Genomic DNA, 12,646 nt, shown 5'->3' with positions numbered 1-12,646 from the left:
CACCAAACGACTTGTGGAAATCTCTTGGCTACGGTGCCAACTCTTGGGCACGGTGCCAAAACCCTAATTTAGCCACGCCGAAGCCATGCAGGCGGCGCCTCCATGCCGCTGGATGCCAAACGGAAAGTTGCAACAATCAACGACTACCCTTTCTTCTGAGATGCAAATCTCAGCCGTACAAGTTCGTCACCGGACCGACAAGCCTCTCAATTTTAACTTGCCAAACAATAACAACATGCTACACGTTTTCCACGAAAACACTCGAGACATCAAAACATGTCACAAACTAGGGGATGCTCATCAGGGTATTGGTCTGGTGGTTTACAGCATGCGGTGTGCAATACGCCCGTTACAGGAAAGTGTCATAAGAGTGAGGCGGTTAGTAAATACAAGAAGTAATGGTGAAAAGTTTCCTTCATTATGGAAACATCAATTCCAGGCGTTACCCGTTACCGCTTTCTTCCATAACTCAACTGTTTCCACTTCTTACGAGGCCAGGGTACTTTTCGTTGCGACTTGTATAAATATGTCTCACCTATTTCCACCAAAGCAAGTTTTTGGTCAGGAGAATACAACACTCAGAAATCACTTGTTAGCTTCCCAATCTGCTAGCGTTCCACTTTCTGATACAAGTCGTCAAACAACTACTCTTCCAGAATCAACTATTCTGGTCTCAACACTCTCTTCGCTTCCCTCCCTATCCATATTTCCGTCATATCAATATGCCCGTACCTACTCCAAATTTTAGTGTACAGAGGTGCGTGACATTTGGGAATGACGAATCCACCGACGACCTCATTATTTGGGCTAGTATTAATCATGGGAGCTTTACAGGGGAGTCCAGCTGTTGGATATTCATGAAAATGAGCTCTAATAACATCCTACATGGAATCAGTTGAGTCTTCGTCAACACGGTTGCTGCTGTCGTCAACCACGACCACGGACTCCCCATTTCTCCTCTTTCCAGTATCAACAACAACGTGTACATCAACCTGTGGTAAAGAAGTTTGCAATTTCAACTGAAGATTGGATAAACCATTGAGTAGAAATTCAACCAAGAAGTCATAGAATCACTCACATATGTGCCGGCTTCAGTATGAGCTGATCTATACCGAGCAGGGGCTCTAAGAGTCCGCTTGGGTCTCGAATTATGAGAAGAAGATGAATTCTTCTGATTATCCTGCAACAAATCATTTTCCTATGATTAATAACTCTGATCAAATGGAGACGGAGAAAATATACAACTTACTGAGACGGACGCTTCTACCTCATGCTTTGATTGAGGTTCGTTTCGAGAAGAAATGCTACTGCTGGACATGGCGGCGAGAGGTATGATTGTGATCAAAATTACTTCTGATAATGCACAAGGCAGGAGACGAGATGTTGTTTAAATAGAGAAAACCTAGACATTGAAAGTCTTGATGCTTATCCTATGGTCAAATATGTTACGGTTTTTATTGAAAACCTAACTTTTGAATCAGAGTGTATCCGGTAATGCAGAAGAAGTGCGACAATACTGGGGACTGATACTTCAGATGTAATCAACGTTGCAACGTGAATTAATGATCTGGCTGGCCGCGTGTCTCCTAGCCGGTTCGTATAATCATGCTTCATGTATAATTATTGTTTACATGGATATTGGTCCGTCCTATTCAGATGTGAAGAAGATTTGGAAAAAGATACGACAAAGGATTATGGTTCAAAAAATAATCTCTAAAGAAATATCTCTACAGCAAGACTGCTCAAGTAATCAGAAAATGTATACTTCGACAAAAACAAATAATCTTAGAGAAATTCATGAGCAATGCTACTCGTCAGATTCATTAGAGTCATCATATTTGCCAAGATTGTCAGATTCATCATCATCATCTTTCTCGGAGTCCTCTTCAAATTCTACATCGGAATCACTATTAGGGCCATTGACGAAGTCTGGACGAATCTCAGGATCGATGTACAAGGAATCCCAGTACTCTTCCTTTTCACGCTCAGCTTCAAGGTCAGCTTTGACCAATTTCTCGATTTCCCTCGTACGCCGGTCTGGCTTAATCTTCAGATCCTGTGGTACCCACACGGGTTCATCTTCCGAAGCATCAGAGTCCGAGGGTACACCGTCATCTCGAGATCGAAGTTTCTCCTCAGCTGCTAGCACCCTGCGCTGGACTCGGTCTCTTCTTCGTCGAAAATCATCCATCCTGTCATCCCCGGCTTTTCTCTTCATGAGCTCAGCATAAGTGACTCTATGGTTATTAAGAGGCGGACTAGGCTTTGATTCCTCAGTACGATTCTTCTTAGCACGCGTTTTAGCCACAGGGATTCTGGAATCCTCCTCAGAAGAGCTAGAAGAATAGTCGCTGCTGGAAGACACCATTGTCTAGAACCAAGAACACAGAATCATGAATATGCCGATGTCAATTTCACAATGAAACGGTAATTCTTAACTCTTACCTTTTTGCAATTCCGCTAATAATAGTGATGGAAATGCAAGAGTTAGCACTTCAAAACTTGCTCCTTTCTTCGAATCTGCAAAAAAACGAGCAAAGCTCAGGTTTTCATAAAATCATGAACACTTACATCATACGAGCATTGATCACTAGATTATGAAAACTAAACAAATATTTCATCATAAATAATTGTTTGCTGATTAATTTTGCTCAAAGTCAAGTTTTGATTTTCAAAAATATATATATGCATATATATATATATATATATATATATATATATATTGATAAATAAAACGTGATTAACTCACGTAAAAAATTTAAAAAAAAAATTAATTTTTTTTTGACGACAGCTCAGGCTCACATGGTTTTGTCAAAGAAAAAAAAGTTTTGTGGATGCTCCACGGTTGATAAAAAAAAAGTCTCTTTTCCTTCGTACTATCATCCGTCTTTGAAACGAGGGTTTATTTCGATTTTGTGAAATCTCATATCTTTCAAGATAAAGTTTTGATTTTCATGAAAGCTCATAAACAAAAGTTTACCACTAGACACAGGTCTATAAAAAAATCTCTCCTAAGTCAAGGATTATTGCTAGTTTCTTAAACTAATGATCGAACGAACATACGTTTTCTAAAAATAAGGTTTTTCTACAAAACTCACACTCATATATACACATGTATAAAATTTTAACATGATCAAAACATGAACAACTCATGAAATCAGCAAAAATAAAATAATTGTGTCACGTACCTGGCCGGAATTGGCCGGACGGACGGCGACAGCAACGGCCGGCGGTGAGAGCTCCGACAAGATTTTTTTTTCTCTCCCTGCTAATGGCGTGAAGATGAGGAGTTGATGAAGGTGGTGTCCGGTTATGGGAAGGTGAAGTAAAAAAAAAAGGGATTAATTCATTTTATATCAAATTTTATTTCCAAAACCTAATTTCACAAGGATTTCCTTTTCGGGCTGGGCCCGTGAATCCTAATGCGATCAAGGATCCATCACCAAGTCGGCGGTTCAACATCAATTTATGCCCACTAGACGATGCTCTGTCATGCCACTGGGATCTTTGTTCAAGCCGTGGTCCCCTGCAATCGAAAATACGGTAACGTCTTATCTTACGGCTAAGTTCAATTACTTATTTCGTTCATAACAGGAAAATCACCATTCAGTGCTGACTGAGGAACATGACTGTCCCTTACTAAGCAGGGGACTTAATGTAGATGGTGGATTTTCGACAAAGGCTAAAATCGTAAAACCATAATTGTAGTACCCTGATCCAACAATCAGATGAGTATTGTATTGAGGCTCATGTCTCTTATTGAAGCATGACAGCTCGTGCCATGAAATCTCTGACTGAGAATACTATCTCTCAGAGTATATGTAGATGTGTAGTCTCTCAGCTGAGGCAACGACACATCTCATGAATACTGATCGATTTCAATAATTACTTCTATATAGAATCGAAAGATTGGACAACTTCTAGACAGCTTGCCTGCTAGTATAGAGCAATAACGTCTTCAGGATGCAACAAGGTTTTCCCTGACTATATAAAGGAGATATGATGTTTCAACAAGCTCATATTTCTCAGTTCTCATATAATTAATGCTCCTAGACAGCATGCCTGCTAGTATAGAGCCATCAATTAATTATCTCTAATCGTTAACTGAATATTCAGCAATATTCTTCGATTCTTCGTAATATTTCGTCACTTCAATTCGTGGTTCTTCCCAGCAGAATTCCACGGGTTAGTGATAAATATTCATCGTGCGGGCATCTGAGCAGCTCTCGAGTAAGCCCCGACCAAAATGGTGCAAGTGTACTCAGCAATAATGCACAAACGAGCATATGAATGCACAAACGAGCATTCCAAAACACGAAGGAATGATGAACCTATGCAAAATAGGAAGAAAATAATAAATAATAAAATATTAATCGAGGCGCTGGGAGACTGGGCCCACCGGCCGGCCGGTCGTGCCATGGCGAGTCCCACGCCCAATTTTATATTTATCATATTTTTATATTTTCCCTGATCTCATGAAAATCCCTTCATTTGAGCAAATCTCCTTCGTCTCAATGAAACTCCCCAGTCTCATGGTGTTTCCTCGTATCAAAGAAATAATAATAAATTAGAAAAGATGTCGTGGGACCGGACTCACTAGCCGGCCAGCCATGCCCTAACCGTGGACGGTCCCACACCTCATGACTCCTTATTATTTTATTATTATTTCCCTCATCCCATAAAAATTCCTTGAATTCATGAAATTTCCCTCAAGTCATGAAAATAATGTAAAAATTAGGGAAACTCGTGGGATCGGGCCCTAGCCGGCCGGTCATGCCCTAGCCGGTCCCACACACCCCTTATTTTTTTATTATTATTTTTTATGTTTCCCTCATCGTATGGAAACTCCCTGATTTCAACAAATTCTTTGGTTTCAACAAACCTCTTTATTTTATGATATTTCCCTAAAATCATGAAAAATATAATAAAATTGGGAAAAGTTCCTTGGGAGGGGCTCTTTGGCCGGCCGTCCATGCTTTGGCCATAGCCGATCCCACACTTCATGACTCCCGATTTTATTATTATTATTTCCATAATCTCATGGAAATTCCTTAACTTCATGAAATTCCTAAGTTTCATGATATTTCCCTCACATCAGAGAAAATACATAAAATTGGGAAAGGTGCTGCGGGATCGATCTTGCTAGCTGGCCGGTCATGCCGTAGCCGTGGCAGGTCCCACACCTTGCAATTCCCTATTTTATTAATTATTTTTCATCATCTCATGAAGATTCCCCAGTTTCAGCAAAACCCTGAATCCTTCATATTTTCTCAAAATGTTGCTCAAACGCGCACTAGAAAATATCGAAACTTCAGGACTGAGACGCGGACATTATGGTGACATGGGCATGTCTCCTTGACCGACCAAGGCTGGACCCGAGGATTGCAAAGATCCGGTCCCACGTGTTTTAACAATTTTGACTTAATTTGCTGAATTGCTCATATTGGGTCTAAACTCTTCCCAAACAACTTGGAGTTTACTCAAACGACCATCAGCTGGTCCCATGATCACCAAGGGCTGGTCTCATGCCCCTTTGGTCGGTCCCTCATCTCTCCATAATCAGGTTTTACTACCTGACGCTCACACGAGCACTATTTTAATAAATGAATAAACCAGCATTTAATCTTCTTTTCACCAACTGGTCTTCAGGAGACTTTGGTATTTTGCTCACTTGAGCATCTGGGAGATACACGGTCGATTTATCATCCCATGTAGCCGGTCCCTCCTTCATATCATGAACGGTTTTCAATAAATCAACAATTAATCATCAATTGATCAAAATTAGGGTTTCGAATCCAGAGCTCTGCAAAAAACATAAATCTGAGCAGATTAAAACACTAACAATTTTACGTTAATCCCGTGGTCAACACTTTAATAATTATGCTCGGCTCAGATGCCATCATCTTAAATCAACATTTTCTCAGACGAGCAACATTTGTTCAAATGAACAACATCTGCTCACACCAAAGAATATTGGTTCAATTATTAATATTCAACAATTCGTCAAATGAGCAACATATGCTCAGATGAGAAATATTTGCTCAGATCAAGGGACATTGGTTCAACTATCAATATTCAACGACTCAGAACAATATTTGTTCATTTTAGCTATCAACATTTATTCGACAATATAATTTTGTCTCAGCAGACATGTTCAATTCATGAGTCTCAGAACAACTGCAAATCACGTTCGACTCAGCAATACAAGGACTCATCGTCCCATAAAGTCAGCAACTGACTCCACGAGATGTCAATCATGTTACATGAGGGATATTAACTAGGGTTTTGGTCTGGAGGACTACGACACGTGTGTTCATGCACACGATGAGAATGTGAGCAAGTCGTGCAATCAGTTGAAGGAGTTAGCAAAGTAGTGGATAGAAAATCAACCAAGTCTCCGCATGATGAGCAACTGGTTTTGACACGATTTCCCACTTCCCCACTCTTTGACTTCAACAACTGTCACACTAATGGGATCAAGGTGTTCACAGTTCCAGCAATATAAATAAGTCTCTGAATTCTGATTAAAACAGACAAGAATTTCTCGACAAGTTCACACAGACAATATTTCGTCTACACGAACTCATCGTCTGAGCAATCACTCTCAACTGAGTAAAATTCAATCATCCAAAACTTTCTTACGCAGAATACACAACACACCTACAATCTCGATCACCATTGATCTCACACGTTTCTCAGCTTCCCTCCTACAGATCATCCCATCCTCTCTTGTGACCGAATTGACTCTGGAACGGCCATTGTCTTGGTTTAGGCCGGAGTCCTATAGATTGATCTCTCGAACTTAAAGAACTCCCTTATTGCATGTGTGAGGTTGAGAATTTTCTCGGTTCAAGGAGTCTCCTCCGCACGGTCATCTCCTCAATTCCGTAAAACCAGCAAATCGTTTTTCCCCATCTACAATTTGAAATCGGACTATCACAAGGGAGAGGTTAGACGGAAAGAAACCTGTGGAGAACATTATCTCAGTAGAATTCGTGGGCGAATCCTCTCTAATACGGGGAGAGAAGCTATAGCTGAAAATCTTTCCGGAAATTTGGGAAGTTTCGTGTGTTATTCCAGCACATCCTATACCGATAATGATATTCAGGTTGAAGAAATTTTTGTGCAATGGCCTACACCAACAAGAAGTCTAACACCTGTTATTGCAAATTTTTGTTCTGATATTCATGCTAGTTTTGTTTTTGAGAGACTAAGTTGCTGGAGTATGTCAATTGATTTGTGCGTGCGTTATTGTGCAACTCAAGTTTTAAATGAAACAGTCGAGAATTATAGTTCACTAGGTTGTGTTACTGTCAACAATGGTCAAGGAAAGCTAGTTATTGATCTACTAGCACTCTCTTTGGACAAGCAAGCTGGGGAGGAAGGAGAAACTTATGGTGATGTTATAAGACGTATCCTTCACAAGGAATGTGCAACCTTAAACAAGAAGAAAATAGTGGTGGAGGAAGTGCTTTCAACTGCAGGTAGAGATATGACCATTGAGGGAGCAGAAGCACTAAATAGTACCTCGCTTTCAGGTGAATATGTGAGATCACTGCCATGAGATGTTGGATGGTTGGGATTTGATGACTCTTTTGGTAATGAAGATGGGTGATCTTAAAATCAAATCAGAACTTAGTTACGCCATGCCGTGTTGCTGCCTAGCGGAGTGGGTTGATAAGGTTTTTAGTCAATACCTGACAGGTCTCGTAGAAAACCTAATTGTGCCAAGTTTTGGCCTAAATCTGGAACTGCATTGCAGTAGGAAGCTGGGTCAGTTAACTGTCATGAAGGCAACCATTAGAAAGACTACTGCGAAGTACACAAGGGCAGGAAGTACTAACGTATGGCAGAAAGGATTACGAAGATCTGTAGGAGTAGCTGATGCTGATAATTTAAGACTTACTCATAAGGAGGTTGATGCAATCATCAACAAGAACAAAACAACAACAGTGGAGGAAGTATATTCAGTTGTACATTGCAGTAAGAACATGGAAAGGGATAAGGGAGCCGCTGAACTTCAGAGTTTAAGTGTTGTTGAAAGCTCATATCTTCAAAGAGACAATTCAACTATGCAACCTAAGACGAGTTGAGTTAACGTCGAGAACGGACTGCTAAAGAACCTAAAAGAGCATGACGTTCAACCAAGGTGCAACCAAGTTGAACTCTCTGAAAGTTTGGAAAGTCTACATCAAAGGTTAGAATTTACAGGGACTAACTTGGTCTACCGTGTATGGTGGTTATGGGTAGTTTCTATCTTCTTGGAGATAATGTTTACCTTTTGGCAAGAATATTTGGTTACATCTCTAAGGAATTCATTAGTGGATATTATTCTTAAGGTAACAGGCGCGAAAATGCGACTAGTGACTAGCAGTACTATCAAGCTGGATCATTTATTTGTTACCGCAGACAAAAGTGATATGCATGATACAAATATAGCTACTGGTTATCTAAAGAACAAGAAGTTTCAAGAAGCAAGAGCTACGCTGTTCCCTAATGGTATAATTAGTTTTCTTTTCGATCGCGGGAAAACAAAACATACCTTGTTTGGTGCCTTAGACGTTCCACTTAACCGAACAATGTCTGAGACCTCGTTTGGTGCCTCGTTTCATCCACAACAAGTTGTTGATATTGTGCCACTTCATATCAGTAATGAAGGCGAGGCTTATGCTGGTGTAGGGAGTATACAACAAGGAGTGAGAAAAACCACTAGTAAGATTAATAGGAAGTACATAGGAGAATCAAATTCTTATAGTAAGTACAAAGAATTACGAGGAAAACCAGGGATAACTTCGTTGCTTGCTTGCCGTGATTCTAAGACTAGCGCGGACCAGAAATTAGCATGTTTTGAATATCAAGATGTAGTAGTGGAGTTAATGATTGTTTCTGGGATCAACATTGACGATTCGAGTTTCGTGTTTGATCGTGGAAAATCAGCAAGGAACTCATATGGTGCACCGAAATTCGATAACATTTCTTGTTCATTATCTTTTAGGCTCTCTAAGGCTATGGGTTTTGTTTTCGATCGTGGGAAGGTCTAAGTGACAACAGAGATATATGCAGAATTATATAACATCTCATCGGAGCTGAGATTTCTTTCAACCCAAAGTGGTTGATGCAGGAGCATTTTATGTTTCTTTAGGAATGTTTTTTAATCTAGGAATTTCCTACAAAATAGGGACGTTTTGATAGTTGTTTCCATATTTACTTTAGAGTTTCTTTGTTTAGATTTATCTTTCTAGTATAAATAGGTGACTAGGTATTCTTTAGAAGGTAGACTTTATTATGATATTTTATTAAACTTTAATCTAAGGATTATAGAAGAGTAATGGTTTTTAACCTAGACTCAATTATCTAACGTTCTATTATTATCAATCCTATATTCTACTCGTTTATCTTTGTTATATTGCCCTAGGTTAGTGTTCTGAATTCTAGTTTTGCATTATTTATGTTTTCAATAACTAAACAATTTAATACCAAATGATGTATATGTTATCGGCTTTTGAAGAAATCAATTTTGTTACCCAACCCACTTAATTCTAACTCTAAGGTTTTACTCTTTCGAGTTTGATTTTTTGTTTCGTCTAGTGGGAAAAAAATATCAAGTACACTTTCGAATTTGGATAAATAGATTTCTTATAAAGTTTTGTAAACTGGGTTAATATGCTAAAATGATTATAAAATAGAAATCTTATGAGATCCTTGTATTGGACCGAAAAAATGGGAATAAAATTGTAGCTCTTGACATCAAAAACAATATTGAAGATATTGGTGACATTTGAAATCGTATGTGGGGTGATTATGTTGCAAGGGGATATATGTTCAACTTGCAGGTGATGAAAAATGTCTTGCAAAGTTCAATGGATCTATTTCTTGTATTTTTTGTGATAAAAGTCAGTTAAGTATTTGGGTACTGCAAAATAGTGATACTAATAAAGATGTGGATTTCTCGTTTCTGTTATACACAACTTGAGTTATAGGTCATTCCGACAATATTTTTTGGTCTTTAGATTTTGATTATATAACTTAATGTGTTGTGACCTTGGAAATCTACACTTGTATTTTCCTACAGTATATAAATTTTTTAAGGTCAATACACTTTAAGTTATAGAATCAAAATCTAAAAGTCGAAAAGCATAGTCATGACTATAATTGTAAGGCTGCTTAGGCAAATCTTTATGTTATTAATATAATCATTTTGCAGTATCTAAATATTTAACCGACTTTCTTTACAATGGATACAAGCAATATACCCATTGAACTCTGCAAGACATTTTTCACCAAATATAGGTTGAACTTTCTCTGGCAACACAATCACCCAAAATTGACAACTGTAACTGCCACTTGTATCTTTAATGTCTCTTTTGATGGGAAAGATATACAATTCTATTACCTTGTCCTTCACTCCAATACAAGGATATATCATGTCCAATCATATTATTTCTTTGTTGTAAGCATTTTGGCATAGTAATACCCCGAGCACAGAAAACTTTATAAAAACTCCATTTATAGAAATCAGAAGAGTATATCTCGATATTGATTTCTTTTTATTCTTTTTGAAAAATTATACAATACGAGTCACTTTTTAATTGATTCCAAACAAATCATAAATAAAACCCGAAAATACAATACTCTAAGATCAAGTGGCTTTGTAACAAAACCAATTTCTTCAAAAGAAGATTACATACATAGTATTTAGTATGTCAATTGTTGAACATAAAAGTAAACCATCGTTTGAAGATGTTAAAATATATATCTTATACTGTATTTATTTGGGAAGAAATAAAATATAAATAAAAAATATCAGATATGAGGAATTTTGAGTAAATATTTGTTAATGAAGTGTGACCTAATTGTTTATGGAGCGATTATTATCAAAAATAATTGATGTCCATGGATTAAAATTATTGATTTTCATCTAAGTAGTAATGAAGATTGGATTTGAAAGAATTGAATACGATTGTTTAAAACTGACTGCATCGGAAGATTAATCTCCAGGTAATACGAAGGAAAATCTCAAACATAACATCAATATTTTCTATGGGAGAAGAATCAGCAATCATGGTTTCTTCCACATAACTTTCTCCAATCCTCTTATTTGCTAAATCGTCTCATGTTTATCTCTAGTTTGAATATCAAAGTTTCAGCAATCAAAACAAGGGTTACAAGATATCATGTTTTCACACCTGTATCTCTTTTACTTTGGAGTAGTTGATGGGAGGTATAGGTACTACATGCTCTGACTATAATGGAAATAATAAATATACTTTATCTTGTACAAATGACATTCTGCTATTCCTGGAAAGATAAAACATTTTCATAAATACTTAATAATTAGTTATTACCTAATTACTAAATTATCCATAAATCATATAATAAAAATAATACATATACTATGTCTTGTGTTAGTTTCATCAAAAGATGGATTTTTATTTACTCTAAAAAAACTAGCCAGATCAATTGAATATTGTGTTTTTCTTCATAAAGATTATAGTAGTACCTAAGGTATTTTTACACAAGATTCTCTTCGCCTCTCATGGTACATTAAAAGTCTGCAAGTGCAACATGTTTTCTATAAAACGATGAAGCACTAGTTATTCCATAACATTCTTATATATGGAACTCTAAGCATTCTCGAAAATTTACTTGAATTTGTATGCTGAGTATATAATTGGATCTTACTCTGCAAGTTATACGAGGTTCCAGAGTGGAATGAGCAATGATGCGTTTGGTGTAACAAAGCCTCCCCCTACTGACCTCAGGCGTTGAAATCGGGGTTGCGGGCCTCTGCCTCAACCCAAGTTGCATCTTCTGTTGGAAGGACAACCCACTTAACAAGCCACCTAGTCACTGGTATAGTTTCCAAATTAACAGACCAAAAGGAAAAGAAGTATGTTGGATCAAATCAAATCTCTCCAATATTCAAGGGATTAAAGAAATTTGTGTTGTAGGGCCTTGAGGTATGTGCGGCCCATATAGGTGTAACTAGGGTTTACCTCATAGACTATTTATAGAGGCTTAAACATATTTCACATGTAACTTATCTCTAATTAATAAGAGTTCTCCTTCTTTTGTTCTTTCATATTATATTCCTACTTCAACACGTTATCAAGCACGACTCTACCAACTAATGCAATTTTTTTTCTTCGTTCAAGATTGGTCATGGATATTTATTGAAGATTAACGTGGTTCTGGTCCTATTTTTTTTATCATCATGTATGCGTTACCAGGTATTTCTTTTGAACAAATAAATATCGTTTTCGTAGTATATATTAAGGTTCCACGAATATATGATTATCAAACATAGAGATTTCACCGATATATATATATATTAAACTTTAGTATGTTCAACCCAATTAGGCATGATTTACTCCATTAAAATTTCAATCAAATCCGAATATGATGTAATCTTCAAATTTTGATTTTACTAGAACTGTCTTCGTTCAGAAAACCCTAATTATAACAACGTCGAAAAACCCAAGTGTTTTAGAATTTCAACCGTTGGATTATTCTGTGATATTTATATGTTATATATATTATTTTCACTGAGATACTGTAAAAATTTCATAAAGATCCAACCATGGAAAGTACTCCAAAGTACGTGATATTTCCTGCTGTGTCCATATAAACATTAATTGGAATAGTC

At 37.3% G+C, this 12,646-nt stretch overlaps 1 protein-coding gene across 1 annotated transcript; it reads right to left on the bottom strand.

Annotated features, from left to right (window-relative positions):
* Positions 1-1,807: 1,807 nt before the first annotated feature.
* Positions 1,808-2,368, bottom strand: LOC113306415. Its single transcript, XM_026555356.1, has one exon. It carries the CDS (start codon positions 2,366-2,368, stop codon positions 1,808-1,810), a length of 561 nt encoding a protein of 186 aa, XP_026411141.1.
* Positions 2,369-12,646: the final 10,278 nt, after the last annotated feature.

Source organism: Papaver somniferum, chromosome 8 (genome assembly GCF_003573695.1).
Source record: "Papaver somniferum cultivar HN1 chromosome 8, ASM357369v1, whole genome shotgun sequence".
Classification (NCBI taxonomy): Eukaryota; Viridiplantae; Streptophyta; class Magnoliopsida; order Ranunculales; family Papaveraceae; genus Papaver; species Papaver somniferum.
This window is presented reverse-complemented; position numbering and strand designations above follow the sequence as displayed.